The sequence below is a fragment of the Mytilus californianus genome, unplaced genomic scaffold (genome assembly GCF_021869535.1).
Source record: "Mytilus californianus isolate M0D057914Y unplaced genomic scaffold, xbMytCali1.0.p SCAF_6, whole genome shotgun sequence".
NCBI classification, from domain to species: domain Eukaryota; kingdom Metazoa; phylum Mollusca; class Bivalvia; order Mytilida; family Mytilidae; genus Mytilus; species Mytilus californianus.
In genome coordinates this window covers 51,066,134-51,088,815 of record NW_026262712.1, presented here as the reverse complement: position 1 = coordinate 51,088,815, position 22,682 = coordinate 51,066,134, and the positions used below count along the sequence as shown (strand labels likewise).

The window sequence follows — 22,682 nt, the reverse complement described above, 5'->3', positions numbered from 1 at the left end:
TAAATATAGATTTTCTGTTGTATACATAAACACTGATGTAGTTAAGTTTTATGGCAAATAGCTGGGTGACCAGATAATTTTGGAAAATGTTATAATTGCTTTCCCAAATTAGTCTCTACCTTAAAATTCTACTAAAACTCATAAAATCAGCTGTAAACATATATGGCAAGTCCCATGATTTTTAATTGTGGATCGTCATTTTTACCAATTTGTCGTTTCAATTACTACTGAAAAGTAACGGATAGTCATGCTTTCATGATGACATTCTCTAGATTTAAACCTATCGGAGTAAAAGTATACACTATAAAACAAATAGAAAATCTTTGTCCCTTTGTGATTACATCAAATGACTCTTTCAATATATGGAATCATTTTCAATTATTGGAAATAATTCATAAATACCGCTTGGATTAGAATGGAGTGCATGCTAGAATAGAGAAGTTAACTCCTCTGGGACCAAGACAAACGAACCAAACAAGTTGTGACAAAAGAAGTGAAAACACATCACTCGAGACATCAAACATAACTAATTTTTGGTAGTCCATTTATTTTGAGGAGTTTAGTCAGAAATTTTTCAAATGTCATTAAATGCCATTTTCAATGACAAAAGTCGTTTTTTCACTGACAAAAAAATCAAGTTTTCTTCAACGTTAGTTAAATGGATTGGCTACTTTTAAACGAAATAGATATGCATGTTTCTTGGCGACAGTTTGACATTAATCATTATTCTTAGATATAACTTCTGATAATTGGATGATTTAGTTCTCAGACGAAAGCGATGGCGTAATTTCAACTTTCTGTGACAAACAGTTGACTTACATCAGTAGAAATTTTTGGGATATAAATTGCAATACAACATGTTTCGTTATACTGGTACCACTCGACAGGTGAGTAGAGTGATGACCTGGAATTTCAGGGGGGTTCATTACTTCATGGCGAAACTTGACCTCTACCTGGATCTCAAAATTAAACACATGTACAATTCAAACCGATTTCTAAACGTAATTAAAGTATTGAAATGAGTCAGATGTTTGCAGGAGATTATATCACATACATCTGAGGTGAAGTTTCTAGTTTTAATGAAGATTGATTGATTGTGGTGTTTAAAGCCACTTAACACACTTAGTTATAAAAGGGCAGCTAGTTTTTGTTGGTGGATGAAGCCTGAGTACCCAAAAAGAATTCCCAACCTTTTTAATGAACTAATATTGATTGATATATTGTTGTTTGCTTAAAGTCCAGTGACAAATATTTCATGCATGTTCAGGACAAGAACAAATTAACAATTAATACTGTAATAGGGGGTCCACCAGGATAAAGAGCAAGAAATGTAGAATGCCACTGGAAAATGAGGGTATATTGGATAGGGACAGAAATTTAGCCTTGCAACAGGCCACCTATGGACCCCCAAAGAGTTGCTGCATACATTGTTGAATATACATATACTTTTCTGTGGGATCTTATGTCAAAATGAGAGGTACCAAAGGTGAAGTAGAATATACATATACTTTTCTGGGGCATCTTATGTCAAAGAGAGGGACGAAAGATACCAGAGGGACAGTCAAACTCATAGATCGAAAACAAACTGACAACGCCATGGCCAAAATGATTGGTGCTAAAGGTGAAGCAGAATATACATATACTTTTCTGGGGCCTCTTATGTCAAAATGATGGGTACCAAAGGTGAAGCAGAATATACATATCCCTTTCTGGGGCCTCTTATGTCAAAATGATGGGTACCAAAGGTGAAGCAGAATATACATATACCTTTTCTGGGGCCTCTTATGTCAAAATGATGGGTACCAAAGGTGAAGCAGAATATAAATATCCCTTTCTGGGGGATCTTATGTCAAAATGATGGGTACCAAAGGTGAAGCAGAATAAACATATCCCTTTCTGGGGCCTCTCATGTCAAAATGATGGGTACCAAAGGTGAAGCAGAATATACATATACCTTTCTGGGGCCTCTTATGTCAAAATGATGGGTACCAAAGGTGAAGTAGAATATACATATACTTTTCTGGGGCATCTTATGTCAAAATGATGGGTACCAAAGGTGAAGAATATACATATCCCTTTCTGGGGGATCTTATGTCAAAATGATGGGTTCCAAAGGTGAAGTACAATATACATATCCCTTTCTGGGGCCTCTTATGTCAAAATGATGGGTTCCAAAGGTGAAGTAGAATATACATATCCCTTTCTGGGGCATCTTATGTCAAAATGATGGGTTCCAAAGGTGAAGTAGAATATACATATCCCTTTCTGGGGGATCTTATGTTAAAATGATGGGTACCAAAGGTGAAGCAGAATATACATATCCCTTTCTGGGGGATCTTATGTCAAAATGATGGGTACCAAAGGTGAAGCAGAATATACATATCCCTTTCTGGGGCATCTTATGTCAAAATGATGGGTTCCAAAGGTGAAGTAGAATATACATATCCCTTTCTGGGGGATCTTATGTCAAAATGATGGGTTCCAAAGGTGAAGTAGAATATACATATACTTTTCGTGGGCCTCTTATGTCAAAATGATGGGTACCAAAGGTGGAGAATATACATATCCCTTTCTGGGGGATCTTATGTCAAAATGATGGGTTCCAAAGGTGAAGTAGAATATACATATCCCTTTCTGGGGGATCTTATGTCAAAATGATGGGTTCCAAAGGTGAAGTAGAATATACATATCCCTTTCTGGGGGATCTTATGTTAAAATGATGGGTACCAAAGGTGAAGCAGAATATACATATCCCTTTCTGGGGGATCTTATGTCAAAATGATGGGTACCAAAGGTGAAGCAGAATATACATATCCCTTTCTGGGGGATCTTATGTCAAAATGATGGGTACCAAAGGTGAAGCAGAATATACATATACTTTTCTGGGGCCTCTTATGTCAAAATGATGGGTACCAAAGGTGAAGCAGAATATACATATCCCTTTCTGGGGCCTCTTATGTCAAAATGATGGGTACCAAAGGTGAAGTAGAATATACATATCCCTTTTTGGGGCCTCATGTCAAAATGATGGGTACCACAGGTGAAGCAGAATATACATATCCCTTTCTGGGGCCTCTTATGTCAAAATGATGGGTACCAAAGGTGAAGCAGAATATGCATATCCCTTTCTGGGGCCTCTTATGTCAAAATGATGGGTACCAAAGGTGAAGCAGAATATACATATCCCTTTCTGGGGCCTCTTATGTCAAAATGATGGGTACCAAAGGTGAAGTAGAATATACATATCCCTTTTTGGGGCCTCATGTCAAAATGATGGGTACCACAGGTGAAGCAGAATATACATATCCCTTTCTGGGGCCTCTTATGTCAAAATGATGGGTACCAAAGGTGAAGAATATACATATCCCTTTCTGGGGGATCTTTTGTCAAAATGATGGGTTCCAAAGGTGAAGTAGAATATACATATCCCTTTCTGGGGGATCTTATGTCAAAATGATGGGTTCCAAAGGTGAAGTAGAATATACATATCCCTTTCTGGGGCATCTTATGTCAAAATGATGGGTACCAAAAGTGAAGTAGAATATACATATCCCTTTCTGGGGGATCTTATGTCAAAATGATGGGTGCCAAAGGTGAAGTAGAATATACATATCCCTTTCTGGGGCCTCTTATGTCAAAATGATGGGTACCAAAGGTGACGTAGAATATACATATCCCTTTCTAGGGGATCTTATGTCAAAATGATGGGTACCAAAGGTGAAGTAGAATATACATATCCCTTTCTGGGGCCTCTTATGTCAAAATGATAGGTGCCAAAGGTGAGGCAGAATATACATATCCCTTTCTGGGGCCTCTTTTGTCAAAATGATAGGTGCCAAAGGTGAAGCAGAATATACATATCCCTTTCTGGAGCCTATTATGTCAATCCCAGTACAGAAGTTTGAACTGCTAATCTATAACTTACATTGTTTTCTGTTTACTTGAGAGAATGCTATTGTGATATGGTGATGGTCTTTCCCTTTCTTAAATTGGGGAGGGGCCTGATCATGTCCTGTAAATTTCCCACACTTGATATTTTTATATATTCTTAATGAAGACTAGGTTTGTCTATAACATGTATAAGTATGATTCAAATATCAAAATTATCACTATTGTTAATATTAATTCTTCGGTACTTTACTCGATACTGTAAACCAATGATTTGCAAAATAAGTCTTACTATACAAATCCTTTTGAAAACAGATAATTTTTTCTATGCCTAAATAAATGTATCCCAAGGGAATGAATCATATTACATTGTCTCTTGAAGGACTGGTGTTATTACTATTCCTATGCAATTACCCTACGCCTCATCAATTATTTAACATCTTAATCACGACAAGAAACGACAAGTCTTGACAAATGAACAAACACCTCATAATGTTGAAATTAGAGACCCTTGAATGTCGCCTTAAGCTGAGGAGTAAAAAAACTTAATCCCTAATATGGTTGGTTAGAAACCTCTTTCTACAGATTTAATCAACAAGATCACATACTTATATACAGGTTCATGTGTACTGTCAATAGTTAAAAGTTATTAAGATGTAAAAATATTCTAGCTGAAGACAGCAACATAAAAGTTGACCAGCAGTTCAACTTTCATTGAAAATATAATATTAGAATTTGCTAAAGTACAAAACATTGTTTATCTGAAACTGACTAGCACATCAAATAAGCTGTCACTTGCATTGTTCAAAATACAGCAGATTCTGAAAGCCTTATAGTTTAGGTTCTGTATCAATTTCTATTGTATTAGAGGTAGAGAAAATAAAAATTGAAGTTGCTTTTGTGCAGGATATTGAAGAAGTTGTCTGCCTTGAGGAAACTACAGTTTTGTTTCTTAAAAGTTTGAATTTATCTGCTATGACCAGTTTTACAACAGCACCAACCAAAACATCTTTTTAATGTCTAAATGACAAATTGATAAACACAGCCACTTCAATCTATTAGACAAACACAATTACAATGCTTGCTTATGACAAAATAGTGCTTTGAAGTCACTAGAAAATGAACTAGAATCAATGACCTATCAATTGTCTGGATTGTAATTGATTTACCGGCACAACCAAAACACCACCAAGGTGATTCGGCTCACAAACGATAATTAAAATTTGATACAGTTTAGTAAATTATATGTAGGATCAATGGTATTGTTTTGTTTTACATCTGGCTGCTATTTATGTCTCTTCAGAACCAGGTAAAAATGACATTGTCAATTATTTTCTGCATAATTTACTAGCATACAAAAAATCAATAACCACTCTGTTGCAGTCCCAGACACTTCTTTTTGTCACTTAAGAATTGCTTCACACTCCAGCCGTAAAGTAATTAAAACAGTTCAAATATGTCGAATTGAGTTGCAGAATTGACAATAAAACTTGATAAATAAGACACAAACATTTAGACTAACATGGCTCGTTCTTCCTGAAGTTTTCAAACTTAAGGTATTTTTTAAACAATGCTACTATACACCTTCTTTCTAATAGCAGAATCTATATTCTATCACATCACATCACACCCTAGTGGATAACTATTTACAATGTAAAATATGCTGATCCTCTTACATGTAGTACAACAATTATATCACTTTAACTTTTTAAAATTTAGTACACAAGGTCCCCCTGCAAAGAAGCCAGCCATCTTATAAGGCCTCATTATCTGTATATTAAAGCACTTTTTCTTGTTATTTTAATACCCTTATAAGGCTTTATTCCCAACATATTTCCTTCAAGAGGAAGACTGAAGTTTTTTCTTTGCCAAACTTAAAACTTTGGTAAAACACCGAAGTATAAAAACATGAAAAAGGCAATATGCTGCATAGGGACTTTGAAAGAAAAACAATAAAAAAATTACAAAACATCTAGAGGTTAATGTTTCATTATAAAAATAAGGAGATGAGGTATGATTGCCAAATTAATGAGACAACTATCCTCCAGAACCAAAGAATAAGGATTTTAAACAATTACACATATACATTTGTATAAGTACCGGGTATATCAAATATCTTTCGAAAAATCAGATCTACACCACATTATGTTTCTCTGGTATACTGTTATCATTGTTGACTATAATAGAATCAGGTGATCTTGGGATCAAAGACAACACTCCGTCCTCCCTCCAAAATTTGTCATAGGAGTCACTTATTATAATAGTGGTGAATTGGGGGACAAAAAATGTCTTGGACCAAAAATCCCCGATCCTTTAATATTTATACAATTAAGTAATCAGTTTTATCAGAAACCTTTACATGGAAAAATCTTCATGCACTTTTGCATTGCACTCATGATTAATAAATATACTTTAGGAAATATATGTCTGCATGTATTATAATTATTTTCTTGGTCATCAATTACCTGTTTGCCAAAGACTAGAGGGAAAATGTAACCGAGAAATACAGGTCCCTTACCAGTCTGATGATTTATCATCTTACTATTAAATTAACCAATGAAACGATGAAGGATTGCTGATTTATAAGGACAGTTATTGCTTGATGAAGTTATTTTAGACTTAATAGCATTTGAAAACAGATTACCGAAGTTATCACCAGCATAAATGCAATTATTGATCAGAGAGCATGTTTTATAATTTCATTCTGGAATTATAGAAGACTGGAGTCCCCCATTCACGTTTGCTACTGACAATTTGAACAAACTCGCCTGAAATATCATATGTCAACATTGATAATAAAATGCTTCGCTGGGCGCAGCTTGATACGACCGCAGAGGTCGAACCCTGAACAGTTGGGGCAAGTATGGACACAACATTCAAGCTTGATACAGCTCTGAATTTGGATTGTGATTAAATATTTGACACAGCATAGGTTTCTGACACAGAAAGAATGTGGTCTAAGAACTTCAATTTTTTTAATTTACCTATTATGGTCCAATGTCCAAAATCAAAATACATGTTTAGATTCAGCATATCAAAGTACCCCAAGAATTCAATTTTTGTTGAAATCAAACGAAGTTTAATTTTGGACCCCAACTTGGACAAACTTGAAAACTGGTCCCATAATCAAAAATCTAAACACATGTTTAGATTCAGCATATCAAAGTACCCCAAGAATTCAATTTTTGTTAAAATCAAACTTAGTTTAATTTTGGACCCTTTGGACCTTAATGTAGACCAATTTAAAAATGGGACCCAAAATTAAAAATCTAAAATCACGGTTATATTTGGCATATCAAAGAACCCCAATAATTCAATTTTTGATGAAATCAAACAAAGTTTAATTTTGGACCCTTTTGAACTCAATATGAACCAATTTGATAGCGGGCCCACAAATAAAAAATCTAAATACATGGTAAGATTCAGCATATCAAAGAACCCCATATATTCAATTTTTGTTGAAATCAATCAAAGTTTAATTTTGGACCCCAATTTGGACCAACTTGAAAACTGGGCCAAAAATCTAAAATCTAAATACATGTTTAGATTCAGCATATCAAAGAACCCCAAGAATTCAATTTTTGTTAAAATCAAACTAAGTTTAATTTTGGACCCTTTTGACCTCAATGTGGACAAAGTTGATAACGGGGCCCAAAAATCAAAAATCTAAATACATGGTTAGATTCAGCATATCAAAGAACCCCATATATTCAATTTTTGTTGAAATCAAACAAAGTTTAATTTTGGACCCCAATTTGGACCAACTTGAAAACTGGGCCACAAATAAAAAATCTAAATACATGGTTAGATTCAGCATATCAAAGAACCCCATATATTCAATTTTTGTTGAAATCAAACAAAGTTTAATTTTGGACCCCAATTTGGACCAACTTGAAAACTGGGCCAATTATCAAAAATCTAAACACATGTTTAGATTCAGCATATCAAAGTACCCCAAGAATTCAACTTTTGTTAAAATCAAACTTAGTTTAATTTTGGACCCTTTGGACCTTAATGTAGACCAATTTAAAAATGGGACCCAAAATTAAAAATCTAAAATCACGGTTAGATTTGGCATATCAAAGAACCCCAATAATTCAATTTTTGATGAAATCAAACAAAGTTTAATTTTGGACCCTTTTGAACTCAATATGAACCAATTTGATAGCGGGCCCACAAATAAAAAATCTAAATACATGGTAAGATTCAGCATATCAAAGAACCCCATATATTCAATTTTTGTTGAAATCAATCAAAGTTTAATTTTGGACCCCAATTTGGACCAACTTGAAAACTGGGCCAAAAATCTAAAATCTAAATACATGTTTAGATTCAGCATATCAAAGAACCCCAAGAATTCAATTTTTGTTAAAATCAAACTAAGTTTAATTTTGGACCCTTTTGACCTCAATGTGGACAAAGTTGATAACGGGGCCCAAAAATCAAAAATCTAAATACATGGTTAGATTCAGCATATCAAAGAACCCCATATATTCAATTTTTGTTGAAATCAAACAAAGTTTAATTTTGGACCCTTTTGACCTCAATATGAACCAATTTGATAGCAGGGTCCACAAATAAAAAATCTAAAAACATGGTTAGATTCAGCATATCAAAGAACCCCATATATTCAATTTTTGTTGAAATCAAACAAAGTTTAATTTTGGACCCCAACTTGGACCAACTTGAAAACTGGGCCCATTATCAAAAATCTAAACACATGTTTAGATTCAGCATATCAAAGAACCCCAAGAATTCAATTTTTGTTAAAATCAAACTAAGTTTAATTTTGGACCCTTTTGACCTCAATGTGGACAAAGTTGATAACGGGGCCCAAAAATCAAAAATCTAAATACATGGTTAGATTCAGCATATCAAAGAACCCCATATATTCAATTTTTGTTGAAATCAAACAAAGTTTAATTTTGGACCCTTTTGACCTCAATATGAACCAATTTGATAGCAGGGTCCACAAATAAAAAATCTAAAAACATGGTTAGATTCAGCATATCAAAGAACCCCATATATTCAATTTTTGTTGAAATCAAACAAAGTTTAATTTTGGACCCCAATTTGGACCAACTTGAAAACTGGGCCACAAATAACAAATCTAAATACATGGTTAGATTCAGCATATCAAAGAACCCCATACATTCAATTTTTGTTGAAATCAAACAAAGTTTAATTTTGGACCCCAATTTGGACCAACTTGAAAACTGGGCCACAAATAAAAAATCTAAATACATGGTTAGATTCAGCATATCAAAGAACCCCATATATTCAATTTTTGTTGAAATCAAACAAAGTTTAATTTTGGACCCCAATTTGGACCAACTTGAAAACTGGGCCAAAAATCAAAAATCTAAATACATGTTTAGATTCAGCATATCAAAGAACCCCATATATTCAATTTTTGTTAAAATCAAACAAAGTTTAATTTTGGACCCTTTGGACCTTAATGTAGACCAATTTGAAAACTGGACCCAAAATTAAAAATCTAAATACACGGTTAGATTCGGCATAACAAATAAATAAATGTGGTCAAAGATTTTACAAATATAATGCGCCATACTGTCCAATTAAAGATTACTTCTTGAAATTTTTCAATATTTGAAATTTGAAAAAAAAATAGTATTTGAAGAATAATTCTTTTTAATTTCTGAAATCTGAAATGAGAAAAAATTGACCCCCCACAATTTCTTTAAACCCCCCCCCCCCCCTTTTTTTCCCCAAAAAATTCTTTCCCTCAAGATATGGTCATAATCTCAATTCAAATTTCCAATGTAGTTTGCAACCATAATTACCCATTTAAATTTACCATAGTGCTAACTTAATCTATTTTATAATAGAATTTAAAATATAGTGTCAAATCTTTCATATGGATTTTGTTGTAAAAAAAAAAGATGCAACATTTGCAGATATTTTTACTGGTCTTCCTTTATAAATATGCATTTCTTTAAACACAATTTAAAAGCAGTGTAAGGGAAGTAACCAAAACGTTGTATTTGGATTACCTCCCTTACACTGTTTTAAATTATCTTAATTATTCATTAACCATTACTTTATACATAATTTAAAAGCAGTGTAAGGGAGATAATTTCAATGATGTATTTGATTTATCTCCCTTACACTGCTTTAAATTATGTTTTGTACTAAAGTATTTGTCCATTAACCAGGACAACCTTGTTTTTCCCCCTTTTTTGCCCCTAATTCTTAAACGGTTTGAGCCATAACCCCCCAAAGCAAATCCTAACCATCCCTTTGTGATATGGAAACTTGTAGTATAATTTCAGAGAGATCCATACACCTTTCCACAGTTATTGTCTGGAAACTAGAAAATGCTTATTTTTGGCCCCTTTTTGGCCCCTAATTCCTTAACTGTTGGTACCATAACCCCCAAAATCAATCCCCACCTTCCTTTTGTGGTATTGAACCTTATGGTAAAATTTCATAGAGATCCATTCACTTAAACTAAAGTTAGAGTGCGAAAACTAATGCGTATTCGGACGACGACGACGCCGGACGACGACGACGCCAACGTCATACCAATATACGACCTCAAAAATTTTTTTGCGGTCGTATAAAAATAACAAGGCACCTGAGTAAATTGATCATTACTGTTGAGCAAACAATCAATGCTCAAAATGATGAGACCTCGGTAAACAGAATAGAAATCTAATAAAGTGATTGCACCAATAACTATTAAAGCATGGATACAATTAAAGCATTTGAAAGATTTCTTTAAAGTTTACATTCGGTCTTTGATTTAAGCGTGGACCAAGCATGTAGGAAAAATCTTCTTTGGCAGGCTATTAATTTTTGAATACCTTTCAATAGGAACATATAAACATTTGTGTACAAATAAAATGTTCAACCATCTGACCTAGTTACATCAAAAGAACATATTAACATTTATGTACAAATAAAATGTTCAAGTATATCTGACCTAGTTACATCAAAAGGCTAATTTCCAAATAAATTCAATAGAAATCAAACCAGATAATTTACAGTTTAATCTGTTAAACCAAAACCGTGTGACTAGTGCCACACCGATTTCTACACCATAACGACTTGTCGTCATGTATACATGTCGTTAAATTCTTGAACAGTCGGCGAGACAGACTTTTACTCCTAATAATTCCATAAAATACTGCTAATGGGTAGTCTCAGACATGAAATTTCCATTTCTCTCCATTGCTGAACACCAGCCGATTGTTCATCAATATTGTAAAATTGCCTTTAATTGTTTTGATTGGCTTTCGTTCTGCTTGTTTGCACTGAATATGGGAATTAAGTAAAAATCACCAACCAAATATACTTGTGTCTATATGAACTGATTCTGAATAAAAAAAATTCTGTCATGGCCTCTAATAATCGATGTACATTGTATTCTGATAAAACTAACAAGAACATTTTTTTTCAAACATGTAATATTTCCAACAAAATATTAAGAAAAAAGATCAATATTGATATTTAGTTCAGGAACACTGATTTTTTTTAAAATTTTATCTTATACTTCTTGAAAATTGGTTTATTTTCATGGAGTTATAAGTTTCTTAATTTTTAGAATCAAACATTTTTGCAAGGTTTTATTTTCATGTTTTTCTTGTCAACGAATTAACAATCCAATATTTCCCCTGATTTTATTTTAATCAGCAATAAAATGCTTCGCTGGGGCGCAGCTTGATACGACCGCAGAGGTCGAACCCTGAACAGTTGGGGCAAGTATGGACACAAAGTTCAAGCTTGATACAGCTATGACTTTGGATTGTCATTAAATATTTGACACAGCATAGGTTTCTGACACAGGATGAATGTGGTGTAAGAACTGGAAAAAATTTAATTTACCTATTATGGTGGAATATCCATAAACTAAATTGTTTGTTAATTTCAATATATCAAAGAATATGTAGAATTCAATGTTTGATGTAATGTAATAAAGTTGAAATTTGGACCGTTTTTGTTCAATGTGGACCAATTTGGTAACATGTATAAATAATCAAAAATCTAAATACATGGGAGCCCATTTAAATACATCATAAAGGTATTAAAATAGAAAGTGACATCATAGTCATGGCTAAAAATAAACAAAAATACTTAATCAGCAACATTTAAAGTAATATCTAACTAGAGGCTCTCAAGAGCCTGTGTCGCTCACCTGACTCTACTTTGGTTTTAGAAATCATGTAAAGATAGATAAAAATCATAACAGATACCAAAATAATGATTGAGGCCAAATTTTGATTAATATTGGTCCCGTTATTTAATAAAATATCCTGGTGGCCATCTTGAACAGTAAATCGGCAACAAAGTAGCAACACTTGGTCAGCACTTCATAAGGAACATTCATGCCATGTTTGGTTTCATTCCATTCAGTGGTACTCTAAAAGAAGACATTTGTATGTATTTCCAATAGGGTCCTATGTAAAACTAAGCCCCCCCCCCCCCTAGCGGCCATCTTGGATGATGGATCGACTGCAAAGTAACAACACTTGGTCTGCAACTCATAAGGAACATTCATGCCATGTTTGGTTCAATTCCATTCAGTGGTTCTCTAAAAGAAGACAATTGTATGTATTTCCCATAGGGTCCTATGTTAAACTAAGTCCCCCGCTGGCGGCCATCTTGGATGATGGATCGGCTGCAAAGTAACAACACTTGGTCAACATCTCATAAGGAACATTCATGCCATGTTTGGTTCCATTCCATTTATTGGTTCTCTAAAAGAAGACATTTTTATGTATTTCCCAAAGGGTCCTATATAAAACTAAGTCCCCCGCTGGCGGCCATCTTGGATGATGGATCGGCTACAAAGTAACAACACTTGGTCAGCATCTCATAAGGAAGATTCATGCCATGTTTGGTTTCATTCCATTCAGTGGTTCTCTAAAAGAAGACATTTGTATGTATTTCCCATAGGTCCTTTGTTAAACTAAGTCCCCTGCTGTCGGCCATCTTGGATGATGGACCTACTGCAAAGTAACAACACTTGGTCAGCACCTCATAAGGAACATTCATGCCATGTTTGTTTCATTCCATTCAGTGGTTCTCTAAAAGAAGACATTTGTATGTATTTCCCATAGGGTCCTATGTTAAACTAAGTCCCCCGCTGGCGGCCATCTTGGATGATGGATTGGCTACAAAGTAACAACACTTGGTCAGAACCTCATAAGGAACATTCATGCCATGTTTGGTTTCGTTCCATTCAGTGGTTCTCTAAAAGAAGATATTTGTATGTATTTCCCATAGGGTCCTATGTTAAACTAAGTCCCCCGCTGGCGGCCATCTTGGATGATGGACCGACTGCAAAGTAACAACACTTGGTCAGCATCTCATAAGGAACATTCATGCCATGTTTGGTTTTATTCCATTCAGTGGTTCTCTAAAAGAAGACATTTTTATGTATTTCCCATAGGGTCCTATGTTAAACTAAGTCCCCCGCTGGCTGCCATCTTGGATGATGGATCGGCTACAAAGTAACAACACTTGGTCAGCACCTCATAAGGAACATTCATGCCATGTTTGGTTTCATTCCATTCAGTGGTTCTCTAAAAGAAGACTTTTGTATGTATTTCCCATAGGGTCCTATGTTTAACTAAGTTCCCAGATGGCAGCCATCTTGGATGATGCATCGGCTACAAAGTAACAACACATGGTAAGCACCTCATAAGGAACATTCATGCCATGTTTGGTTTTATTCCATTCAGTGGTTCTCTAAAAGAAGTCATTTGTATGCATTTCCCATAGGGTCCTATGTTAAACTAAGTCCCCCGCTGGCGGCCATCTTGGATGATGGATCGGCTACAAAGTAACAACACTTGGTGAGCACCTCATAAGGAACATTCATGCCATGTTTGGTTTCATTCCATTCAGTGGTTCTCTAAAAGAAGTCATTTGTATGCATTTCCCATAGGGTCCTATGTTAAACTAAGTCCCCCGCTGGCGGCCATCTTGGATGATGGATCGGCTACAAAGTAACAACACTTGGTCAGCACCTCATAAGGAACATTCATGCCATGTTTGGTTTCATTCCATTCAGTGGTTCTCTAGAAGAAGTTCAAAATGTAAAAAGTTAACGCCGACGACGGACGACGGACGCCAAGTGATGAGAAAAGCTCACTTGGCCCTTCGGGCCAGGTGAGCTAAAAATAAAATTCCTTTGTAACCATAAAAGCCCATTTAAATACATCATAAAGATATTAAAATAGAAAATGACATCATAGTCATGGCTAAACATAGCAAAAAACCCTTAATCAGCATCATTTAACAGTAATATCTAAAAATGGAAATTACATCAAAAAGGTATTAAAATAGAAAATGACATCATAGTCATGGCTAAAAATAAACAAAATCCTTAATCAACATCAGCAACATTTTATAGTAATATCTAAAAATAAAATTCCTTTGTAACCATAAAAGCCCATTTAAATACATCATAACAGATATTAAAATAGAAAATGACATCATAGTCATGGCTAAACATAGCAAAAACCTTAATCAGCATCATTTAACAGTAATATCTAAAAATAAAAAATTCTTTGCAACCATAAAAGTAAAATAGAAAATGACATCATAATCATAGCTAAAAATAAACAAAAAATTTTTTTATTGGCAAATTTTAAATGGAGTTTATTATACTAAAACAATAAATTTGCAACCATAAACATGATAAAACCCCATTTAAACACATCATAAAAGTATTAAATAATTCAACTACATCATAAGGCTATAAAAATAGAAAATGACTTCATAGTCAAGGCTAAAGGTAAACAAAAAACCTTCATCAGCAAAATTTTATATTGGCAAATTTCCAATGAAGTTTATTACACTAAAATTGTTGGCAAATTTCCAATGCATTTATTAACAATAAAGTTATTGGCAAATTTCCAATTTACATAATTTAAAAGCAGTGTAGATGAGATATTTAAATGAGTTTGAATTACCAACCTTACACTGCTTTTAAATAATGTTCTTTACTCAATTATTTGTCTATTAAAATGGAAACCCTTGTTTTTTAACCTTTTTTCCCCTTATTCCTTAAACATTAGAGCCATAACCACCCCCCCCCCCCCCCCCCCCAAAGCCAATTATTACTTTCCAATGTAACCTAAATTTCCAATATACATAATTTTAAATTTCAGTTCCTCATGATATATAACCGTATCATTATTATTTTCTTTCATATATAAATCTGAAACAACCATCTTTAAATGGAAAATTTTAAAGAAAAAAAAAGGAAAAAAAAAAATCCTACCCCCCACACATTTTTCAACCCCCTTTTGATTCATCATCCCCCACCTCAATCACAACCTTCAATTTGTGGTATGGTACATTGCAATACAATTTCACAGAGATCCATACACTTGAACACAAGTTTTTGTTGCAAACTAAAAAAATCCTTATTTTCGACCAATATTTGGCCCCTTATTCATAAATGTTTGAGCAATTAACCCCAAAACTCAATTCCTACTTTCTCTTTGTGATAAAAAATAACTAACTTAAAATGTAAATTTTAAACCAAAAAAAAAAGGAAAAAAAAAAATTACCCCTTTTTTGACCCCCGCCCCCCTTATGATTCATCACCCCCACCCGCCTTTCCCCCCAAACCAAGCTCAATAACAGCCTTGCCTTTGTGGTATGGTACCTTGTAATACAATTTTAGAGAGATCCATACACTTGAACACAAGTTATTGTCTAGAAACTAAAAAATGCTTATTTTAAACCCCTTTTTAGGCCCCTTATTACTAAACGTTTTGGGCAATTACCACAACACTCAATTCCAGCGCTCCCTTTGTGAAATGGAACCTTGTAGTAAAATTTCAGAAAGATCCATACACTTACACACAAGTTCTTGTCATGAAACTAGAAAAATGCTTGTTTTTTGCCCCCTTTTGGCCCCTTATTCCTAAAATTTTGAGGCAATTAACCCCAAAATCAATCCCAGCATTGACCCTTTGTGATATGGAATCTTGTAGTACAATGTCAAAGAGATCCATATGCTAACACACAAGTTATGTCTGGAAGTTACAAAAATGCTTATTTTCGGCCCCTTTTTGGCCCCTAATTCCTTAACTGTTGGTACCATAACCCCTAAAATCAATCCCCACCTTCCTATTGTGGTATTGAACCTTATGGTAAAATTTCATAGAGAACCATTCACTTAAACTAAAGTTAGAGTGCGAAAACCATTGTGTATTCGGACGACGACGCCGTACGACGACGACGACGACGACGCCAACGTCATACCAATATACGACCTCAAAATTTTTTTGCGGTCGTATAAAAATTAGCAAAAATAAACCCCTCACTAAATATCCCGCTTTACTGTATCATTTTGCACTTTTGTCTTGTAATATTCCCATTTGACATGAGTAAAATGTGGAAAACTTATATCTGAATCTTCCATTGAGGACATGTGTAGACAGCATGAGATGAATAAACTATCTGATTGCTTACTTCAATGGTGGAAATAGATAACTCATCTAGTCTACAGTAACAGTACAAAAAAGATCATAGGGATATTTAGACATTTCTGTTGAGTGGTACATGTACAAGACTTTCAAAGTGTAGGAAGTGGTCCATACATGATGTCACCCTGGGAAGGTAACACAATAAAAAGTTCTCAACAGAAAACTGAAATAGGATCTGGCTGCACCAACCTGATTCTTTAACATGTTAAACCTGACAAATATGCACATCTTTATTATACATGTATATGTGTAAAACTATTGGTTAATTAAGATGATCAAAACGAGTTAGAAGTACACCAATTAACAATTCATAAACACTTGACGTTAGTCTAATCTCCATGTATTAAATATATTTCAGACTTTTTGAAGGTATAGACTTATACCTTTTGATTTCCATCTTGATATCTTCCCCCTTGTTGAGCCAAAGGTTAGCTTACATGTTCTTGTTCCAATAATAGGTCTACTCCAAATCTTGAAAGTTTGATGGACATTCACAGAAACCCTTAGTTCCTATTGAGTGAACATACCATTTCTTTCATCAATAGAATTTCATTTGTAAACTTAAAATACCTGACAAAAACAAGTAAAGCTTTTGTACTAAATATCTTAGGAAAGTCTTAAGTAAACTTTGAGTGGGCCTGTGAAAATGAAAAAAAAATGTCTTAGTTTCCTTGTAGTTTGTTCACCTTATGTTATAGAAGTTGACCTTTTGATTCAACCTCAGTAAAGAAAGACCTTAAAATTTATGTTTGATACTCCTCAGCTAAACACACTGCAGTAAGTAGGAAAAAGAAATGTTTGCTCAGGGTCACAATAATAATGTCTGGTAGGGTTGAGCACCACCCTTCCATAGAATAATCAACTTTGTCTGACAGTCTACTACAAGGAAAAGTATATTCATATTATGTTTTTTTTAAATTTTATTTATAGTATGTCACATTGACATTTATTCAAAATATCCTTTTAAAACTAAAATAATCAAGTTACTATTATTAGTGCGGATGTATTCAAGTTAGGACTTTCATTTTTGTTTACGTGTATGCCAGATGTAAAACACTATTATTTATTATATAATTCTTAAGCAAGCAGCCAACCTAAATAACTATAACTATAGAGCATGGGTGATTTGTCAGAAACTGTATTAACATATACATGTATCTGGTTAATATTCAATGAGACCACCTATAAAGTTAAGTCATTACCAGAAACTTTCTTTGCTATACATTTTCAGAAGTTGGAAAATTTCTCAGTGTTTTTGGTGTTTACTCCAAAAAGAACAAAATTATTGTATTGAGCCAATAAATGATCAGATTTATGTGACTGCAAAATTAAAAACGCAGCTGAAATATTGTTTTTGTTGAAATGCTACTTTAACACTCAGTATCACTGAATAGACAACTTTCGAGTTCGATGCATTTCCGTCAAAAACTCTGGTTTTAGTGAACATCATTCGTGCGTTTAGGGGCATCGTCACTTCCGTTCCAATGTTGAGCAAGTGGTTGGAAAACTATAATGCTATATTGCATGAATTATTCGGCAAATTAAATTCTCATAATTGACAATCAGCACTACTGTCATTAGGGAATTGTGATTAAGTACTTACAAAACAAACATTATTTCTAGTTTATCCTGCACAATGACGATCACTAAGACGCTTGATGAACATTAATAGTGCAGGGATACAGGCGATCCCCTCTATCTGGTAAATGACGTCATAAAGGCGCGCATAATTGACGAGTTTTTTCCAGTGAAGGATGAACTCGAAAGTGGTCTATTCCACTTGAACAAATTGCCATGTGTCTACAGTTATCTCCCCCTACTTTATTAACTTAAGATCTGTAAAAAAAGTTATAAAGTTTTCCCATGTAGTTAAAAGAAAATGCACTAACCTACATAAATTCTATAACATCTATGAAATTCTCCAGAACATTACCGACAATGTCTGAATTCTTCAGTACAAAAAATGTATAATTTTCTCAAAGACCTAATCAAATGTATTCCTTAATACCATTATGTATAGAGGTATATTAAGCATTTTTGTTGTACAAAAATTTCATTTAATATTTTGTGATCATTAAATTTTGTTACCTTTGTGAAGCAAACATATATAATAAATGAGAAAAGTGATCCCGTTAATTATTTGATATCTTAATTTCAGCCCAGGCATTTGACAAGGCATCATCACAGTATCAAAATTCAAAATTCTGTCAATTTTTCATGAAAATAAAATTTCTAAAAACTTACTCTACGCTGCTGCTTATATCAACCAACTTTACCTTGCTTTCAGTTTCATTAATTAGAACTTTTTACCTTCTCTTTTGTATGTGTATATATTTTTGAAATATGATTTATCAATAAAAAACAAACTTGATCAAAGGGCAGATAATTCATCTGATTTACTTTCAGATATTTTACACTTGAAGCAAATATTGAATATTCTGTATTTGGTGTGTCTTTTTGAAATATGACATTACAATATTTCATACATCTGAAATATGATATAATAGCTACTGCTCAAAATGATATTTTATTTCCAAAAGAAATGATTCTTGCTAATTTTTTTATTAAATGGAAACCTGTTTAAGAAAGTATTGCATTCTTGGATTTTTTTCAGTTGTCTTAATGGTAGGTTATATTTTTTGTCATATTTAAACAGAATCATGTCATATTCATGAGTATCCCTTTTGGTTTTTTTTATTAAAGATTGCAATAAACTAGATCATGTACTCATTTCTCAGTGGCTAGAATCGTGAGATGCATGTGTTTTAGTTTCCAAGTATTTCATCAGATTGCAATTACGTAGATCATATGCACTCATTTTCCCAGAAGCTAGAAATGTGTGATGTATTTTTATGGGGTTTGCCTCACAACATCTTTGATCAGTATTTTGAATAAACTAGATCAGGTACTACTCGTCAGATGCTAGAAATTTGTAAGATATCTGGTTAGGTCTTGTTGGTGTTTTTCGTCACACAACAATTGACTAGATCACATACTCATGTCTGGGGCTAGAAATGTGTGATTTATTTGTATGGGTTTTTCACATAGGACAAATATAATGATAGTAAAAAGGTGCAATGTATGTGCAAAAATAAAGAAACTTACTATTCTAGCTATAAATAATGTCTTGTAAGGATCTCTTGTACCATTTGTATTATTGTTTGGATCCCCTGAAAAGAGAAAACAAAAATGCATTTCATTAAGTCTCTAATTAACAATTGATTACTCAAGTTAACATGTATAAAAGTGTGATATTTCAGTCTAAAAATACTAAGATACCTAGAAATACTGTTATACTATGTCAAAATATACTAGTCTAACCTGTTTTGATTTTTTTGGAATACCTTATCTGATAAAACGAAAATCAAATTGTTTTAAACATGGCTGGATCATAAATTGTAATGGTTTGCTGAGCTTTGAGTTAAAAAAATGGAAAAGGTGCATTAAATGACTTTAACTTGAATTTAAACCTTATTGAGAAATAGTGATTCAACAGTTTTGGTTGCATCAACTATGATGTGTCGACAGTAGAAACCACCTGAACCCCTCCCCTCTAATTGTTCTCTCTCAAAAACCATAGAAACACTTGTAAAAATCTTTATGCATCAGATTTGATGCTTTAACAGATGAAACCATCAGAATCCCAAACCCTACCACCCGACCCACCCCCCTTAATTGTTTTCTAAAAAATTGCAATTTCAACATAGTAGTTTACATACATCTAAGTATTGTATGGTTTACATCAATTCCCATTTACATATCATGCATTATTCATTTAGAGAAAACAATTAGCTAAGCTTAACAAATGTTGGAACACATAAAAAATACTGAATAATTAACGTTTACATGAAACACTCTCACTTTCCACAGTACTTTATAATGATTATTTTCTGTATTTATATATCCAATTAAAAATTAAATGTGTGCATCAAACCATTTACTCGAGTACATAAAGTTTACAAAATGAAGATGGCCAGTAGCATACATTAATGAATTAAAACATGGCTTTTATTTCTTGCAAAGATTCAGGAATGTTTTATATATTTATAAAAGAAAAGTTTCTTTTTACCAGAAATGATGACAAGCAAGGGTATTTTCGAATAGGTTATCATTGTTAAACAATAGTTATCCTTCTTGACATGGTAAGCTTTAAGACCAAGAAAACTGTTTCAAATATATATTGTGATCTACTGATTATCTTTTCATTCTAATCACACTTCCCATCCATTTTATCTGAGAGTAAAACCCCTACCTAACACAAGTTTCATCTTCCAGCATCTTTTCTTTATCTATTACTTATCCATTTTATCTGGGACTAAAAGCTCTACCTAACACAAGTTTCATGTTCCAGCATCTTTTCTTTATCTATTACTTATCCATTTTATTTGGGAACAAAAGCTCTATCTTACACAAGTTTCAAAGATAAATCAAACATACAGATGAACTTATTATAGGTTCACACAAACCTTTCTTAATATGTTTTTATTGAATAAGTGGTTTATTTCTGAAACAAAACTGGTCTTATGAACTACAGTGTTTTCCTTTTCTATCAGGAATAAATTGCTGAAATTGGATGGGATAATGTACATTACTGATCTGTTGTTATTTTCTGGCATTAGGAACATATGTACCATACTTTGGGTATTAATCATCTCAGCCTGCAAAATGGACCCCCCCCCCCCCCACCTTTTCCTGTATCACTGCAAATGAAACCCACTTAAAACTTACAATTTTTTGGAATATTTACAGTGTAAGATTACTATATGAATTCTTCGCAATGAACATCCCTTTCATATATACTCAAAATGTGAACAATTAAGCCAGTGAAGGCTGCTTTATTAATTTCAGTTAAAATCTTTGAATGAAACTTCCATCAAGCTTAGAAAAAAAATTTAAAGTAAGGAATCATTAAAGATTTGATGTAGAAAATTAAGGCATGCAGTTTTGTTAAATCAGCACATTTGCATAACTACAAAAACATCACTATCTTGGTGATTAGGCAAAAATTCTCCAATTATATCAATGGATCATCCAGACATAACATAAATCTTTTCATTAACCATGTGTGACCAACTTTTGTTGATCTAATGTAATCCCCCTCCCACTAAATCAACACATAAAACAATGTCAAGACTTCTAAACCTTGATGAACATAATTGGTGAGAGATATCCAGAAAAAAAGGCAGCAATGAAAAATACAATAATCGGTTGTGGCATACAATGACTTAACAAAGGAAATATTCGGAATTTTTACTTATTTCTCTGTAGGGTGGCTGTGAAAAAGGTGTCTCCTCAAATTTATTCTCCCGCTTTCAATCAGTTTTTTTTGGGGGGTGGGGTGGGGCTGGAGACGTAAGCACTATAATAATATTGTATAGAATTTAGGTAACTTTTAAAGTAAGATAAGGATCTTCTCACAGGTCTACAATTGATTTCACTTTAATGATTTATGGAGTTGAATTCACCTAAAACTGTTGAACAAATGATGATAATTGCAAGGATGACCTTTTTTTTGAGAGGGTTAAACTGCATTCTATGACCCTAGCTATCAACACATATATCACTCCTGCTTAAGCAACATCAATCAATTTCTTTTTTGATGCAAAATGATGTAACCGACCTCTACAGTGGGATTATCTGACCTCACCATCCCCAACCCATTATAGTTTACATAATGGTTTCCACGGTGATTATAACATCATTGGAGAATTGAGTTATTCAATCAGTAATTACTCCAGGTACTGATGGATTGTGTTTTGTGTCTATTTGTACAATATATTTTGGCAGTAGGACAATATTCCAATGGATTACCACATTTTCGACTACCAGCGCTTAACCTACTGACGGCTCTGGCAAACCTATAAATCAAATATTTCCAATAAAAAGATGTCTTCGTTATTTCTAAACTAACTTTGAAGAGCATGCTCTCTCTCTCACCTATACTCCCCCACAAAACTTGAGTTCAAGGTCAAGATTTAAACACTTTTCATTTTAACATTTGGAACAATCTTTTCATTTTACTTAAATTTACTATGTAAGGTTCTTAGGCTAATTTTCCCATAAACTTTGGGCTGTGTACTTTTTAAAATGAAAGACAACATATTTATTATCATACCAAATTTTACATTCAATTAATATTCCATGGACAGTCAGATAACCCTTCTTTTCAAATAATATATATAGTAGTTTTATTTCATATTTTCTTTTCCATCCCAATTCTCCCATCCAAAATATAAAAATAATATTAATATAAAATAATAAGTAGCTTATAAAAATACCTCACTTCTTGAATAGTTTCTAATGCTAAAAATAAATAAATCTTTA

General features: G+C 33.4%; 1 protein-coding gene across 1 annotated transcript in view; it reads right to left on the bottom strand.

Moving 5' to 3' along the window:
• The window catches only part of LOC127704429 (U1 small nuclear ribonucleoprotein 70 kDa-like), an 86,116-nt gene that overhangs the window by 45,445 nt on the left and 17,989 nt on the right, over positions 1-22,682 (bottom strand). The window contains exon 4 of the mRNA XM_052208471.1: positions 19,464-19,528. Within this exon, the coding sequence (XP_052064431.1) occupies positions 19,464-19,528 (65 nt within the window). The remainder of the gene's footprint in view (positions 1-19,463; positions 19,529-22,682) is intronic.